At 39.0% G+C, this 17503-nt stretch overlaps 3 protein-coding genes across 3 annotated transcripts; 2 read left to right on the top strand and 1 right to left on the bottom strand.

Annotated features, from left to right (window-relative positions):
* The first annotated feature begins 614 nt into the window (after positions 1-614).
* Positions 615-9610, top strand: unc45a (unc-45 myosin chaperone A). Its single transcript, XM_023261948.3, has 19 exons — positions 615-777; positions 1442-1634; positions 2242-2417; positions 2517-2606; positions 2726-2893; positions 3197-3365; positions 3485-3655; positions 3796-3967; positions 4130-4430; positions 5020-5114; positions 5262-5403; positions 5623-5763; positions 5915-6042; positions 6118-6184; positions 6287-6400; positions 6489-6604; positions 7187-7304; positions 7958-8113; positions 8748-9610. The coding sequence occupies exons 1-19, from the start codon at positions 754-756 to the stop codon at positions 9033-9035; spliced, it is 2829 nt and encodes a 942-aa protein (XP_023117716.2). The 5' UTR covers positions 615-753; the 3' UTR covers positions 9036-9610.
* A 27-nt stretch (positions 9611-9637) lies between these two features.
* Positions 9638-14613, top strand: LOC111563067 (RCC1 domain-containing protein 1). Its single transcript, XM_023261959.3, has 8 exons — positions 9638-9909; positions 12066-12281; positions 12363-12522; positions 12608-12729; positions 12805-12909; positions 13900-14070; positions 14157-14186; positions 14294-14613. Exons 1-8 carry the CDS (start codon positions 9642-9644, stop codon positions 14485-14487), a joined length of 1266 nt encoding a protein of 421 aa, XP_023117727.1. The 5' UTR covers positions 9638-9641; the 3' UTR covers positions 14488-14613.
* A 45-nt stretch (positions 14614-14658) lies between these two features.
* LOC111563076 (calcium and integrin-binding protein 1) lies at positions 14659-16400 on the bottom strand. The gene is made up of 7 exons (XM_023261971.3): positions 16237-16400; positions 15831-15865; positions 15620-15719; positions 15300-15453; positions 15101-15219; positions 14934-15022; positions 14659-14835 (listed from the first exon to the last, which is right to left on the bottom strand). Exons 1-7 carry the CDS (start codon positions 16285-16287, stop codon positions 14814-14816), a joined length of 570 nt encoding a protein of 189 aa, XP_023117739.1. The 5' UTR covers positions 16288-16400; the 3' UTR covers positions 14659-14813.
* Between the last annotated feature and the right edge of the window lie 1103 nt (positions 16401-17503).

Below are 17503 nucleotides of genomic sequence, written 5' to 3'. Positions count from 1 at the left end.
GCTGTAAGTGGGAAAGGGTGGCTGAAAAAAGCAGTTGAGACTTCATAGATCTACCCATTTTACAGCAAGTAGCCTAATCATGTAACTTTGATGCACAGAGATGAGAAAACAACTGCAGAGGGACTTTAAAGATGCTGATGCTAAATCCAGCACTATATGGTCAAAAGTTGTTTTTGTCAGCTAACTTTTGATAAGTCATTGATCAAGAGGTTGTTATTCATGGACACAAGAGGCTAACAGTTCAATTTGCAACCCAAATGTTTTTCTTATTACATCTAAATTCTTTGTAAACTGTACCTAATTAGAAAGTGGTAATTCGACTTAGTTATGCATTGCTCGGGTTAAACCATCTATCACAAAGCATTCAGAGCACCAACAACAGTGAAATAAATTTAAAAAGTTTCTACAGCTGCATAAAATAAAAATAAAGGTTGTTGGCTTTCTGGATCTTTCTTCTTTTATTACATAAGATATAACTGTGTCTGTATGGACTGGAGAAAGGAATGGAAATGTAACCAAATGAAGCAGAGCTGCAGACTGACATGCTTGGGCTGCTCTCTTCCTTCTATGGTAATGGAGCGTGTGGGTAGGGGCGGGGTTTGTACGTCATCAACGTGCTCCGGAAACCCGGAAGTTTATAGCAAGATGTGACATGTTGGGTTGAAGTTAGCGGCGTTTGTGAGGTCGTAGACTGGAATTAAGCTACATATTCGCAATAATCAGTGTTGCTGTGTTGTGTGCATCACCTTGAGGATGAGTGGCAGTGAAAAAGGAAAGGTAAGGCAACACTAGTAAGCGACTTAGCATAGTTAGCTTAGCAAATTTCATGCTCGAAGCTTTTCTGTCCCCTCGGAGCTGAGCCATAAAGTGATCGTCCTGCCCTCCGTGGAAGCAATTATCCTCATGTCCCTGTATTATTTTATCTGCTCCGTGCGCTATAATTCATCTATATGTTTTTTTACTGGTTAGAACAGCTTTAAGGGACTACTTCAACTCACCTAATGCAGTTTTCCACCTGCCAGGACCATTGCAGCCCCTACATTGTGACTGTAAGGCTGTCACTGCACCAGAATAACATTATTCCATTAAGTCTACAGGATGATTGCGGAAGAATTCATTTCTTGATTAATATAAAAAAACCCATCTACACACATAGCCTAAACACTGGAAACAGTACAGCCTATATTTACCCTAAATGCCATGCAAGATTACACTTAAACTGCAAACTTTTTTTGTCACCATTATTCGTATGCCAAAAACAAACACACTTCTGCTGTGCCCACAGACGAATTATTCAGTTTTTTTCATGTTATGACTGCGTGATCCAGAAAAATAAATAAATAAACTGGGCCACACTGCTAAAGCATGAAGTGCGCAATCAATTTGAGGCGAACGATCACTTTGGCAGTACACTGTTTCTCACATTTTCTCTTAAATCTAGGACCCTGCAGCCCTGAAGGAGGAGGGGAACACCCTTTTCAAGGCAGGAGACATGCAGGGAGCTATTTGCTGTTACACCAAAGCAATAAAGCTGAGTGACAGCCAGGCAGAAAGTGCTGTCCTGTACCGCAACCGCTCTGCCTGCTACCTGAAACTGGAGGACTACAGCAAGGCAGAGACTGATGCCTCTAAAGGTTTGACAGTTCTCTATATATTTTAGAATTAATAAGCTCACTGAGTAGGGTCTATTTTTCTATGATAGTACATATGTAACCTCACATTAGATTCAGCACTTAATTAAGCCTACTTCCACCTGATTTGCAGTCTGTCCATCCGGATAATATCACTTTGACTTGTTAACGTTTGGACAAACAAAGGGCTGGGTGTTACACCAAACTGGAATACTGAATTAGTTTTAGTTGTGCTGAAATGCCACAAAGCAAAAAAGTTAAATAAGCTCTTTCCAGTTATCAGTAGGAAAAAAAAGAAAAATCAAGATCTATAACAAAAACTTCAGGACAAAGCTTTACTGATATGTCTGTATTTATTTATTATTTCCATATGTTTATTGATAAGGGAACTTTTTGGTGTTTATCCTTCAATGTTGATTAGAGGCAATAGAGATGCCAATAATACAAAAATGAAGCTTGATATCAGTCAACCCCTAGAAGAAACCTTTCATAATTAGTATGCTATGATGAGTTAATATGCACTGCTCTGTTTATTGTTGCAAAAACTGTCTATTAAACTGGATTTCATGTACACAGATGTGATAAATGTTATTGCTTTCTCTTCTTTCAGCACTCGACACTGATCCGGGTGACGTGAAAGCCAGGTTTCGGAGGGCACAGGCTTTTCAGAAACTTGGTCGGCTTGACCAGGCGTTTCTGGATGCTCAGAGGTGTGCCCAGCTGGAGCCCAAAAACAAAGCATTTCAGGACCTGCTCAGACAGCTAGGAGCACAGATCCAGCAAAAGGTGATGTGACTTTGATAACATCAGGGAGGATTGTCTTGCCTTTGAAACTGTACGCTGATGAAACTGTTTCTAATCAAAGTGTTTCTCTTAATCCTTTAGTCAGCACAACTAAACTCCACAGATGCTCGTGTTCAGCAAATGTTTTCTCTCCTCTTGGATGCATCTGCTAAAGACTCAGATCGGCAAAAGGTAAGCATGGCTCAGGAGGCTTAATTTTGTCTTAATGTGTTTGAGTTTTCCTCACATATTTTGGTGACGCAGTAAAGCCGTACGGCCCCAAAATAATGTAATCTTTTAATCAATTTTAGGCTGCTCAGAATCTAGTGGTGTTATCTCGAGATGAGGCAGGAGCTGAACAGATCTTCCGTAATGATGGAGTGAAATTAATTCAGAAGCTTCTTCAGTCAAAGCTCGAGGATGTTATCCTTTCTGCACTCAGGACATTAGTTGGGCTGTGCACAGGACATCAATCCAGAGTAAGTGTGACGTTCTCCTCTAACGTTGTTCATTACAAGGTCTTTAAAGTCATTTTTCACAGGCACACAAACTTGCATTTCCTTCGTTAGAAAGCATAGATAAGGGAAGGAGTGTGTTTATAGTGAATAGTGAAGTTCCTTTATATTCTTTGCTTTCCCGTTTCCATTCATGGTGAAGTCTGCTTGCCAGTTCATCAGCAGATGTTGATATATGATAGCTTTAGAGAACATTATTCACTATGCTTGCAACACTTCAGTCGCTTTTCAGCTCTTTATTGCTGACATCCACTGTTTTATTCCCAGACTATGGCTATAGTGAATGAGTTGGGAATGGAGCAGCTGTGTGCAGTAATGGGATCAGGAGCCCCCACTGTGTCTTTGGCTGCCTGCCACCTGCTGCAGGTGATGTTTGAGGCTCTGACAGAGGGCATGAAAAAAGAGATCAGAGGAAAAGATGAAGCTATACTTCCTGGTGAGTTGAGACGCTGATGATCTTAATATGTGACATCTGTGGTACTCTCATGAAAGTTAACCTAAATCTATGCCTTTTCTGTGCTTTCAACTTCAATTTACTGTACGAATGTGACACAGAACCATCCAAGGAGCTACGCTCGATGCTACACCACCTCTTGGAAATGTTGCCAGCGTCTAATGTGTCGGGGCCCGGCAGAGACAGCGCCATCAATCTCCTGGTCAAACAAGTACCACGCAAGTCCTTGAAAAACCCTGACAACTCCCTCACATTATGGGTGACAGACCAGGGTAGGAAACACACCAACATGCCATTTCTGGCAACAGAGCTTCTGCCACATATTTAACTTTTTCATGATTTTAGAAATTCAGTTCCTAATTTTATCTGGTATCACTACAGTGAAATTCATAAACCATTTCTTTTGTTGCAGGGCTGAAAAAGATCCTGCAGGTGGCTGGGACTGTTCCTGAGCTTTCAGAAGGACCACCTCTTACAGACAACACTCACATGAGCTGCTCTGTCTTGTTGAGCAAACTGTACGATGACCTGAAGAGTGACAAAGAGAGGGAGAACTTCAACAAACTATGTGAAGAATATGTTCAGTGAGTTCTCCACTAAAAGTTTTGTTTCCAATAAAAGTTTCCCTCTGTAGAACTACTTACTCGTGACATAACTTGTGAGCGTGAAAAATCATTATCAAAGGCCTGAAGCTCAAAAATTGCACTCTATGACTAATTCTTCTAATCTCACGTTTTTGTGGGTAGGCAACACTTTAGCCGTTCTGGACTAGACGCCAAGCTGCGAGCCATCCAGACGGTATCGGTGCTCCTCCAAGGGCCGAGTGACGTGGGTAACAGAACTCTGGAAATGTCAGGAATGATGGATGCAGTGATCTCTCTGTGTGCCTCCGAAGATGTAACTCACCAGCAAGTAGCGGTGGAGGCTCTTATCCACGCTGCAGGCAAAGCCAAGAGAGCCTCTTTCATCACAGCCAACGGCGTGGCCCTCCTTAAGGACCTCTACAAGAAGAGTGAGAATGACAGGATACGCGTGAGAGCCCTAGTGGTAAGTCTGGAAGATAGTTAGAGAAAATGTAATTTTTTAACTAAAGATAAAACCTACTGGGTCAATATATAATTGAAGTCTATGGGATATATAATGTAAACATTTTTATTAAAAGTAAAAAGACTAATGTTTTTTTATGTTCATTATGATCATGCCTTTACAAATTCCATAGTTATTTATTATGGAAACAAAAACTTATTAATATAAAATGACTGGATATCTCTAAAATGTTGGCTAAATAACTGCTCCACATGATGTTATTTCATCCTGAAGAAAAGACTGACAAGACTCCAAGGCTTTCTGAGGTATTTAATATAAAGTAGTGTGTGAGTCAAGTGTGGATTTATGGCATGTCAACAAGTTTACTGCAATGTCTTTATAAATAACTTTCAATTTCAGTTTTACTCAATTGAATATATATAATATTTAGAAGAATCTTTCTGTAAAAATGCCATGTGGTGTTTAGTTATAGAAGCCATGTTGATTTTAGGCCTGAAAACAGCAAAAATGTCTACTATGATACCTGTCAACTGTGTTACAAAAAGTCCCGCAATTATATATTGACGCTGCAGTTTGGTTTATTACACAGGGTTTGTGCAAGCTTGGATCAGCAGGAGGGACAGATTTCAGCATGAAGCAGTTTGCAGAGGGATCGACGCTGAAGCTCGCCAAACAATGCAGAAAGTAAGTTTGACTGAGTTGAATCTTGACCCTGGGAGTAAATTAAGAGAGATGCCTCATCTACATTGTTGCATAACCTGATTAAAAACAGTTAAGGAGTGGATTAGTGGATTTAAAATAAGAGCCAAACTTAATCTGTTTCTCTGTTAGGTGGCTGTGTAATGAATCCCTGCCCCCAACATCCCGCCGCTGGTCTGTGGAAGGTCTTGCCTACCTCACCTTTGACGCTGACGTGAAGGAAGACTTAGTGGAAGACAAGAATGCTCTCCTGGCCATGTTTGACCTGGCAAAGGTTTAACTGATCATTGTATTTGTTTTAATGCTGAATATACAAGGATAATGCAGGGCAATTATAATGCCTAAATTGCTGTCAGGAGAGGATCTTTTGTTGTTTTGGTAATGTTTATTTTTGTGCAGGATTTTGAATTCCAAGCCGTGACATTCCACACATCACACTAGCGTTGGCTCAGTTACCTGGACGTCATTGTTGTATTTTTATGTGTTTCTGCAGTCTGAAGATAAGACCGTACTCTTTGCTGTGGGCTCGACATTAGTGAATTGCACCAACAGCTACGATGTGGAGAAGCCAGACCCTCAAATGGTGGAGCTGGCCAAATATGCAAAGCAGCATGTACCTGAGGAGCATCCCAAGGTACTGTTGAAATGCTCACTCAATATATCTTTAATATTGCACAGTAGCCTCATCCTGTTTCTTGAGGTGTAGAAGAAATTATACTGCATTCAAATTTCTTCTTTAAAGAGTAGCTGTTCATTTGAGTCTGCCTGTCTTTTGGTTATGTCAGGATGCACGTTCTTATGTGGAGAAAAGGCTGCTGAAGCTCCTGGAGGCTGGTGTGGTGTCTGCATTGGTGTGTATGGTCAAACAGGAGAGCCCTGCCCTCACTGAGGCTTGTAAGGAATGCATCGGCAGGTAGGAAAACTGCAGTCTTTTTCACCGGCTGTTCTCTCTGCAGGTTTCCCGGTTTAATATCATTTTTCACTGCAGGGTGTTCTTGGCTTTGGTGGAACGACAGGAAGACAGAGGCACAGTGGTGGCACAGGGTGGAGGAAAGGTAGAGCACCATGATAAATACACTTAGGTTAGCCCGCACACTGCTCTGAACTCCCAGCACGTGGAGGTTTAAATGATTTATGTTTGCTGTTCTCCTCCACAGGCTCTGATCCCCCTTGCGTCCGATAACACAGATGTAGGAAAAATCAAAGCTGCACAGGCGCTGGCAAAAATAACCATCACATCCAACCCTGAGATTGCATTTCCAGGAGAAAGGGTAAAAATGCAAGCAGTATTAAACCACTTCAGTTAAAAAACATTAAACAGATTCTCTTGTTTAACCCTGTTTAACATTTTATTGACAGATCTATGAGGTGGTGCGCCCTCTTGTCAGCCTCCTGAGTCTTGAGTGCACCCTGCTGCAGAACTTCGAGGCACTAATGGCTCTCACTAACCTGGCAGGCATCAGTGAAAGACTCAGGTCAGCCACTAGGGGGAAGTCTCTCCTAAGAATACACTTGCAATGCAGTCAGTTTTAATGAGAGAACACAACACACATTATAATAACAGTTTATGAACTGTTAATAGACTTAAACATACGTTTTTATTGCCTAACACACAGGATCATAGTTTGTCTCTGTTAAACTAAAATGCTGTGAAAATGTTCCCACCAACACTATTTCCAGCTCTTCTGGGACAAGCACAATTGATTGAGGCTTAATTAATTAGGAGTCAATCCTTTACCTAATTAATGAGCATAATCTTCTTGTACAGCTTGTTCTAGGTCAAGTCCCACATTTTTTAGGGCAAGTTGTTAACAGAAATTGAAGTATTTCAAGTCTCTGAATGGTGACATTTTCTTTCAAATCTCCTTCATAAACTGTATAAACTAATTTATATTGAAGTTGTGCAACTATGCATAGTGCTGCCTGATTCAATTTTATTTATTTTGTTGTTTGAGATTTAAATGTTTATGCTATCAAGTCTTAAATGTTTAAATGCATGTCATCACAATTTTTTAAAATACTTTATAGTTTTTAAGTTTAACTATGTTGTTCCACAGACAAAAGATCATAAAGGAGAAAGCTGTGCCAAAAGTTGAAGGCTACATGTTTGAGGAGCACGAACTGGTCCGAGCTTCTGCCACAGAGTGCATGTGTAATTTGGTTTTAAGCACAGAGGTAAGACACATATCTGTTTGAGAATTCTGCCATGTCGAGAGATGAATGAGGACTCAGAGACACTGTGGAGAATCGGATGGCTTATGTTGAGAATAAGGTTTACTGATATCAGGAGAAGTGATACAACAAGCAACACAGTGATGTGAGCATCAGCAGCATCAATTCTGAGGATTCTCTTCAACCTTGGGTATATATTAAGTTAGGAGGAATGCCATATTTAGATTACGGCCCAATAAGGAGAAAATTTGTCTACTCCATAACGTCAGACTAAACAATATCTAATCTTGACCAAGTCATGTTTTTCCTACAACAGTTGTCTTTGCAGCATCTGCCTTTCTCATGATTATATTGAGGACACAGAGGACCTGAATGTGCTCCCAGCCTCAGTTTGGGAGAAGTAATTAGTATCGGGTCAAATCTGTAGGATAATTTGAGGTGATCTATAGGATCTGCAACTTGATTGAAGGTGACTGTAGTTGACAGATGCAACCTGCATGATATTCTAGGATGTCTTCAGCTAACAGCTGCGATGAAGTACCACAATAAGGGGAATGAGAGTATTTTTTCCTTCACAATATCATTAACAATATAATCTATTATACAAATCTGATTAAAGTTCCACTAACAGCAGCGGGTGTTTGATGCATCCACAGGTGCAGAAGCTGTTCCTGGCCACAGGGAATGATCGCCTGAAGCTGATCGTGCTTTACAGCGGAGAGGAGGATGAAAGGCTACGGAAAGCTGCCGCAGGAACTCTGGCCATGCTGACCGCTGAACAGCCGGAGCTCTGCAGCCGCATCCCTGGAACTGTAAGAAAACTGCTCCAGCAACATTCTCACAAAGTTAAAAGTTCTTTACCCTGTTGTGACTCAGTCTGCCTGCTAAGGACCAGAGATGATCAGGCAGCTTTGTCAAACATATAGTCAGAAATCAACTCTGGATCAAAAGTTGGAGTCTTCAAACAATTTCTTCAGAGTCTGATGCGAATAATGTTTATTCAGTACAGAGGCTGTAAGAACAAACATGAGCAAAATCCCGAGATTTTAAATGAAAGCCACAACCCATTATCTTAAGACCCAATCAGGATGTATATGATGTAATCGTATCAAAAGTTAAACCACCTCCTCTTTTTATTTCTGCTAGGATGGCACTATTTCTGCTTAGCTCAGTGTGACAAAGGTTTCAACTCACAATTGCAGACAGAGAGGGCATGAATTTCCTGTCTTATGCCTTATGCGGGCTCCATATGCTTCCGTTGGGTTGCCATTTTCCACAGGATTATTGAGTGCATTCAGAACTTCAGTTGACATGTTAGATCTTCCAATCTTAACATTGTTTGCTGTTGAATTTGATTCACACATCCCAGTCCTCTAATTTTATCTTTTGTTAAATCTTAAAATGCCACAACAACCCTACATGACTCCTGCTGTTCTTTCTTCTCAGACAACACACTGGCTAGAGATTGTGCAGGCTCTGCTGCTCAGTGAAATGTCCGACCTGCGTCATCGCGGAGTGGTCATAGTTCACAACATGATGCAGGCGGATAGGAGTCTGGCTGAGACGCTCATGGAGAGTGAAGCTCTGGAGATTCTGTCGGTGATGGCGAAGGGAGGAGAAGGAACATCAGATCCTGTCTCCAAGATAGCTCAGAACTGTTTGGATAAAGCTGTGGCGTACGGCATCATCAAAAGCAGACAAGAAAAGGACACAAACAAAGGAACTGAACCCTGAAAACACTGCAGCAGTGTGTCGATGTGCCTTCTGGCCTTGTTTGAATACTAGCAGAATTATGTTGGACCAGCGAAGTCATTTCATGGATCTCTGAAATGTTCTTGTGTCTTAAAAACCTGTGAAAAGCAGAGAGCGATTTTAATGAAGAAAGATGTTAAATGATAAGCAGCAAAGTATTTTGTCACCAATGAGCTGCTGTTTCACATCAAGTTATCTTAATTATACTGTATTTTCATGTACTTCTCTCGAAAGTGAATATTCCGCTTGGAGACCAATAAGGCTTATCTATACATTCTTTATTATAGATGGCCATTCCTTGACATGTGCAAGTATTTTATTTGTCTCATCGTCATTCCCACGTTTTACTTTTTAATTTTACACACTACTTTCCCCTTTATTTAATATCCAACAAAAGCATTTCATTCACATCATTTTGTGATTTTGGTTTTAATGTTTGTCAACACTGCTGTTATTGATGCTTCACTACATTCCCAGTGTGTTACATGTATGGTTTGTTGTTTTTATAATTCTGACTGAGCACATGGACATTAAAACAAAAATAGAACTTGAGCGCATTTCAGCTGTACTGTATTAACTCAAGAGCGCATGCGCAATACTTCCTGGTGTCGTGTTGATGAGCGTTCAGTGTCGCGGGTAACTGCGCTGCGGCGCTCAAAAGCAGTTGTTCAGATGCGCTGGTTCGGGTTTGGCTTCAACGCGTTTGGACAGATTTGTGTCCAGCAGGAATTAGTTAAAGGAGAAGGACGTAGCGAAGCAGCTGAGGAAGTTAAAGTGATAAATCCAACAGAAGTGAGCGATCATGTGGACAGAATCAGAGCAAGTTGGAGTCGAAGAGCATCTCTGCACGTGGATGGTAAGCCTGTCAGACTCTTTATTCAGACACTAGCTCATGTTTGAGCCTTTGGTTTCTAGGGAGATGCATCCCTACAATATGTCCAACATGGGAGAGTCACTTCTACATCTAATAAAGTTTTAATTTGCTAAATGTGTTCTTTTCACCTGCTATCTTCAGTAATACAGGTGAGCTTCGCATGATTACTACAAAAAGAATCATCTCATGACATAGATATATGGGTCAATATATAATTAAGAGACTTATGAAGTCCATGGGATGTATCTTGCTTACATTTTTATTAAAAATTATTTAAAGTGAAAAAACTAATGTTTTTTTAACGTTCATTATGATCATGTCTTTATAAATACCATAATTATTTATTATGGAAACAATCACTTATTCATAAAAATGACTGGATATCACTAAAATGTCAACTAAATAACCGTCCCAATTTAATAACAACCACCTTCTAATTAGATAAACGATAATAAAATGAGCTTATTCAAAAATAGTTTGGATTGTGCTCTTTTTATTAAGTTGAGATAATCATGAAATTTTAGATGGAAAATAACAAATTGTATCTGTGTCCGAGACATCACTTTCGAATAAGTTACTCATTACAAAAACACCTCTCCAGGAAGTGTGTTAATTCCAGATCACATTGGATTAAGTTTGGTCTCTTTACGCAAAACAAATATTTGAAATTTATGTGTAATAATATAACAATAATTGGTAAATTTTATATACACAAATGTAGATTTTTTTAAGCTTGCTCCAAATTGTATTGCTTTTAAAAAAAAAAAAATTGGAAACTTTTCTTTTACTCCTGAAGAAAATTGGAAAATACAAGTGCCTTAAGACTGTACGATTCTCAGTTTATATATTGATGAACCCCTGTGAAGTTAATTTATTTTAAACTATCTTATTTTATTTAAAAAAATGTTTTCTTTTCTTGTTCTTCTACAAGAAGTCCTGCAATTATATATTGACCCATATGTGATATTTTGGGAGTGGGCATAAAGTTTTGAACTTGAGCAGAAATCTTGCTTCAACTCATTAGCTGTTCAAATCCAGGAGTAAATAATTCAGTAAAAGTTAATTCATTAATCATTGATGTGAAAAGGTGTCACATTTAAAGAGGTTACTTCCTCCAGTAAAAGATTACAGATCTGTAGATATTTTTCAGGGCTGATACCGATTATTAGTTAACAAGGAGGTCGGTAACTGATATCATGAATTAACAAGATGAGATAAACTAAAATGATCCTTCACTGTGGAAATTTACAAGTTACAGCAGATAGATACAGATGAAGACTAATAAGGAATACAACAGTATAACAAAAATAAGAATATAATAAAGACAATGTGCAAATTTCACTTGTACAGATGTGGCAGAATGGATAAATTTAATGTACCACAATAGCAGGGTACACAGAGCATTGTACTTTAACGTTCTAAACAGCAGCAGTGCTACATTGTGTTATTGTGCTTTAAAAAATATAGATTAAACAAGCAGCATTACCTAATGTTGTTGGATGTGAAGAGCTGCAACGAGAACAGTGTTACATTATGATATGATGATGAATATCATATACATTTGCAGTAAATATGAAAACCTTTCGACAACATTTATACTTCCACAAACTCCAAAACCAAATTTTGTTGACATGCCTTTGTGAATTTATGCTTTATATACTCTTGGTTTAAAAGAAAACTTCAGTGTTCTTTGGCTGTCACACATGATGTAATACCAGTCAGATATTGCTCAAGACCAGTCAGCACAAACAGAGAATGGAGGACAGTATTGTTGTTAGAAATCTGTTTTAATAGTAACAATAGTGAATATTGGATATATTGGATATGTGTGTACTGACTCAGCATGGCTCTATAAAATGAGGAAAGGACCTCAGAGATTTTTTACTTTACATTAAGTCATATTTTGAATTATGTGGTGGCTACATTATTTTCCTTTATCTAAATTAAGGCATTTCTACTATAAATTGATGCAGAAAAGGTACAAATCAGTGCATAAAAATCCCCAGATTACAATAAATGAAGTGCTTGACACTCAAAATATCCTGCAGAAAGACCCCCACATCCTCTGCTTGATGTGTCTTCCCCAGTATTCAAATGAAAGCTGCCTGCCTCATGTATTATTTTGCCCTGTCTGTTAGGAGACGGCTGTGTGTGCCTGGCAGGTTCTGGAACACTCGACTCCAACGACTGCCGTGGCATCTCTACAGTAGAGAGCCGTGGCTGTGAAGATGCATTCATCAGTGAATCGCACTTGACCCTCGCTTTCCCAGACAGGATTGAATGCTGGGATCTGCAGAAGAAAGAGAAGACTCCATCATGGAGCATGGAGATAAAACCCCAGTCAGAGGGCTCCGGTAATGTATTTCAGAGTCGTCAGGCAGCAGAAATTTGCTGAATGCAGTGACACAGGCTTAACGGTACACTTTTTGCTACAGCTGTGGCTTTCCCATTGGTGCCTGGGGGTTATATAACCTCCAAACCTCCTTTCTACTGTCCCTTGTCACCACATCTTAAAGCCAAGAGCCTGGCACTGGGTGGAGAACATGTCATCCTTCTCACTGCTGCTGGAGCCGTGTACACCTGGGGACTGGGCAGGTAGAGCTGATAGACACACATTCATCTTTAGTATTAATCTGAACAATAACCGTATCTTGATCTTTTCCTGTGTTCATGTTCTCAGTCATGGTCAGCTGGGGCATGGAGGCCTCACCTCTGAGGAGGAGCCCAGGGCGGTGGAGGCTCTGTGGGGGATGCAGATGAGATCTGTGGCTTCAGGAGGCTGGCACTCTGTCTGCATTAGTGGTGAGTGCTAGATAAAGATCCAGGGAAAGGGTTACAACCGCAACAAAATGGCCTTAAATGACCTTTTCTCCGCAGACGGGGGTGACCTTTATGTGTGGGGCTGGAATGAGAGTGGCCAGCTGGGACTTCCTTCACGAGGTCTGATGAAAGCATCACAAGAGAAGAGCAGCCAGCTAGCAGGTTTGTCCTGTCATAATGGAATTTGAGAAGTATGGTAACAAGGCATTTTAGAAATCCAAGCATTTTTGTGTGACTTACTGCAGCGTATGTCACCACAGGGCAGCATCCTGTAGCATGTATCATAATTACATTATCTCAGGTTTCAATGTAAACATTTACACAGAACTGGTATCTATGAATAAGGCTTGGCTTATGTTTAGCTCTGAACAATAGGAAAATCTTTTCACCATTGTCAAGGATTCACAATGTTCATGGATGTACCACTACCTTAATTACGATAAGGGTTAATATATAATTGCAGGACTTTTTATAACATAGTTGACATTTTTGCTGTTTTCAGGCCTAAAATGAACATGGCCGCCTATAATCAATATGGCACTTGTAGAGAAAGATTCTTCTAAATATTATATATACAATTAAGTAAAATTGAAAGTTATTTATAAAGATATTGTAGTAAACCTGTTGACATGCCATAAATCCACATTTGACTCACACACTACTTTATATTAAATAACTAAGAAAGCCTTGAAGTCTTGCCAGGAATTAACACACTTCCTTGAGAGGTGTTTTGTAATGGGTAACTTAGCTGAAAGTGATTTCTCAGACACAATTTGTTATTATTCATATAAAATTTGATATATTGCCAAAAAAGAAATCTCTGTCATGATTATCTCAACTTAATAAAAAGAACACAATCAAAACTATTTTTGAAAAGGTTCATTTTATTATTGTTTAGCTAATTAGAAGGTGGTTGTTGTTAAATTGAGATGGCTATTTAGTTGACATTTTAGTGATATCCAGTCATTTTTTATTAAGTAATTGTTTCCTTAATAAATTATGGAATTTATATATCCTGTGGACTTCAAAAGTCCCTCAATTATATATTGACCCATAGAATGTACTGTTTGTCATCAGTTGTGGTACTTCGTAGAAACACTTGAAAAATATTTGAAGTTGTAGCATTTTGGCTACATTGACTGTATTAAACAGGAGAATTTCACCAAGACGTCAGCACATCTCCCAGTAAAGAGCCACAGGAGGGAGAAAAACATGAAGAGGTATTCATATCAATCCAGGCATTCCCAGCTCTGTTGGATGTCACTCCATCATGTGAAATCCGGACAGTCAGCTGTGGCTCCCGGCACACAGCTGCAGTAACAAGTAAGAAATCTCTTTTGACAGCGACACTGATGCACATTTTTTGGCAAATCGGTCATTGTCATGTGTAACGTATTTTCTAACTTCAGCCACAGGTGACCTCTACACTTGGGGATGGGGTAAGTTTGATTTTACTCCAAATAAAATACTCCCAGTAGCAATATCAATCTGAAATGTAGCAACATGTGATCAGTACATGCTGGCTTTCCTTGTACTTCCTTTATAGGTGAATACGGCCAACTTGGACATCAAACGTTAACCAGTTCAGATGAGCCCCAGCCTGTGGAGTTTTTCAGGGTTGAGCAGATGCATGTGGTTGATGTAGTTTGTGGGGCCTGGAACACTTTTGCTGCTGTAGTCAAGGAGGAAGTAGCTTCTCTAAAATTTCCACAGAATCACTCTGAAAAACATGCCCCATGAACTTTGCACAACATACCAGGAAGTGTAAATTATCCCATTAAATACATGGACACTTTGGATGAAATGTATTTTATAGTACGTTATTTGTTTGTATGTCTGCATTTTAAAAAAAAACTTTACTAAGTGCTTTTTTGTAAAGTTTTTATTTTTCTTACAGATGTTAAAAAAGGGGGTTTATTTTTCACAAATGATACATAAAATATTTAAGGCAGTAAAATCCACAGGCAAGTATAATTTAAGGCAGGTATCTAAAATTCTTACTTAAAATCAAACATCATAATATGAGAATCAAAGGTTGGTGTGTTTCCACAGCCCACTAGAGGTCTTCACAGCACAATCTTGAAAGAACTGTAGAGAAATCAAATAATAATAGAAGCTGTTAGCTACCAAAACTGTACCAAGTAATAGCACACATCAGTAACAAAAGCGATTAAATTTCTAGTCACCTGACAAAGTCCGGTGATCTTGAAATGACATGCTGAAACTCTGAGAGGTTCACGGTTCCGTCCTTGTCGATGTCTGATTCTTCAAGAATCTAAACAACATGCATAGAAAACATTAGTACACCACTGTGCTTCCCTATAACATTAAAGAGAAGTGTCAGTTTACTTACGTTGTTGATGAGCTGCCTCATTTCGTCAGTGGTTAGTCTTGTGTCGTCTGTTTCACCGGTCAAGCAGTTCACCAGCTTCTCCAGATCGCCACAATCAAGGGTTCCATCATCGTCAAAGTCTGAAAATATCAAACTACGTGTTACACAGATGCATATCCTCACATGCACATTTAACAAGATCTTGTATCAACTTATTTACCAAATATACGGAATGCATAGTGGGATTTGATTTCCAGAGTAGCAGAGTCACTGAAGGCACTCAGAAGATCCAGGAAGTCTTCAAATGAAAGGCTTCCATTTTTCTGGTCAGATGTTGAGAATACATGGCAGATTCTTTCCCTGAAAGGGTTGGACTGTGAAACAAGTGCAAAGGTCAGCACACTTTATCATTACATGTAGCACTTCCTCCAGGACACAAATCACACTGTAATCCTTTGTACAAAGAAAAAACAAACACTAGCCATTAAAAAAACACATTTCTTATATATATATATATATTGCTATAAATTATATCTTCACCTTCAGCTCGGGCAGCGTAAGAATCCTCTCCATTGATACCCTGGTATTTGGAAGATTTCTCTCATCCTTACTGAGCAGTTCTGAGAATCTCTTGTGTGCACTTAGAAAAGAAGCAACAAGTTAAACATGTTAGAGACCATCTGAAGTAGACAGATGTTGATGCGCTAATTCAGTTGGTAACTTGTATCGCGGCGTGAGTCTAGTCACTTACAGAAGAATTTCTTGCTTTGTCAGGAAGGTCAGCTCCTGAAAGTAAGTGTAAAAATTTATCATAAAGACATAAATCACTGATTAACTTAAAACAGCACGTCGTTCCACACTGGAGTATTTCTATGAATACTTGACATTAGCAACAACATTCGCTTTGACAAGTTGTTTTCATTAAAGCTGCCACTGTCGTCTTGTTTATAAGAAAAACAACGACAAAATGTTTTTTTATTCTAATGACAAGAAACTTCCTAGTTTTATTTCCGCTTAAAACGTTAGGCTAATACAACATTACGTTATCCTCGGTTATTAAGGGGCGTAAAAACTACTGCTCTCAACTTTAGCCACTAGGTTAACGTCGATAACAGTAAAACTACATGTCTTTTCGATGCTTAACTTTGACCACTTACTTGGTATTCTGACAGCAAATCCTTCCCGAGTTGACTTGCAGTAGTTCCCATGCCGAAAGTTTGGACTCTGAAGAGTCGTTTTTGTTGTTGTAAACAGTTTAGCCACAGAACTACTAAACAGCTAAAAGCTGTTGCATCGCTCTCTTCCGGTTTCTGGCGAGCGCGTTCCTCCTCAGCGGAGCTACGTAATGGTTTCTATGGTGACGTACTTAGAAACAGCTCCACAAACAGCCAACCGGTGACATAAGTTATGCTAAACTTTGTCCTTTTACATTTTAAAGCGAATTAATTTTGATATAGCTCATAAATTTAAAATAGCTGACTGGCTAGGCCAGTTCTTGTTTCTAGTTTGCTCGTTGCACTACTTTAAACACAATTTTCTTGATGTTTCCTGTATTGCAAAACAGTTAATATGCAGCGGTGAAATGTTACTAACTACATTTACACATATTCATGACATATTCTGCTTCTACTTTACTCTTTCTCAGAGGGAAATATTGAACTTATTTTACACTACATTACTGATACATATTCAAACACACAATTTGTCTCCTGACGACTACATATAGTCAGTTTGCATTTTAGGGTTTTTCTTGGCCTTGGTAATCTTTAAATTGCATTTAAATCATTTCACTGGTCTGAGGAAATCAAATAAGTGTTTTTACTTATTTTTAGGTAATAATTTGACAATGCATAATATGTCTGTGCATTTTTATAAGAATTTGCATATGCAAACTTTTTTTTACTGTTTACTTGAGAATCATATAAAGGATTATTCATTCAGGATGGACTAACTATAGATACTGGATTCAAGAATTTAAATGAAAAACTTGTGCAGAAAATATATATTTAAGTATCACAAATATCTTCATAGCATAAAGTTCAGAACTTCCAGATTCAAGAATCCTGCTATCTCTACTGGTGCAATACGGCTGTCACTTTACAGAACTGTAGGAGGCAAAAAATGGAAATATTTAATTGCTGTTCTCAGATTTAGAGCAAAGAAGTCAATGTTCCATCTCTGTAATCACCCTCTGCAGTATATAGCACCACTTCTCCAGCCAGTCTTTGCCAAAGTGTCAGCTGTCCCCACCTGGTCAATTCTTCTATGTATCTCTGGTGAAGTTTGGTTTGCTTTGAACACTGTCTTTTTATCTAGGTTCATTTATGTTTCCTCACTGTTTCCTTGTGCTACATCTCTGGAAAAAAGACTACAACTTGCAAGACTCTCCCTTCTATCAGCCAGCCTCCCTCACCTATTCCACCT

This window comes from Amphiprion ocellaris, chromosome 3 (assembly GCF_022539595.1).
Source record: "Amphiprion ocellaris isolate individual 3 ecotype Okinawa chromosome 3, ASM2253959v1, whole genome shotgun sequence".
Classification (NCBI taxonomy): Eukaryota; Metazoa; Chordata; class Actinopteri; family Pomacentridae; genus Amphiprion; species Amphiprion ocellaris.
Note: the sequence above shows the minus strand (reverse complement) of the source record. Positions and strands in the feature narration are given on the sequence as shown.

Bases quoted from the DNA above. Each gene is read 5' to 3' on its own strand.
- unc45a (XM_023261948.3), top strand. From the start codon at position 754: ATGAGTGGCAGTGAAAAAGGAAAG. The intron at 778-1,441 runs GTAAGGCAACAC...TCTTAAATCTAG, and splicing joins GTGGCAGTGAAAAAGGAAAG to GACCCTGCAGCCCTGAAGGA. The intron at 1,635-2,241 runs GTTTGACAGTTC...CTCTTCTTTCAG, and splicing joins AGAGACTGATGCCTCTAAAG to CACTCGACACTGATCCGGGT.
- LOC111563067 (XM_023261959.3), top strand. From the start codon at position 9,642: ATGCGCAATACTTCCTGGTGTCGTGTTGATGAGCGTTCAGTGTCGCGG. The intron at 12,282-12,362 runs GTAATGTATTTC...TTTTTGCTACAG, and splicing joins ACCCCAGTCAGAGGGCTCCG to CTGTGGCTTTCCCATTGGTG. The intron at 14,071-14,156 runs GTAAGAAATCTC...TTCTAACTTCAG, and splicing joins GCACACAGCTGCAGTAACAA to CCACAGGTGACCTCTACACT.
- LOC111563076 (XM_023261971.3), bottom strand. From the start codon at position 16,287: ATGGGAACTACTGCAAGTCAACTCGGGAAGGATTTGCTGTCAGAATAC. The intron at 15,866-16,236 runs GTAAGTGGTCAA...ACTTACTTTCAG, and splicing joins ATTTGCTGTCAGAATACCAA to GAGCTGACCTTCCTGACAAA. The intron at 15,720-15,830 runs GTAAGTGACTAG...TTCTTTTCTAAG, and splicing joins ACAAAGCAAGAAATTCTTCT to TGCACACAAGAGATTCTCAG.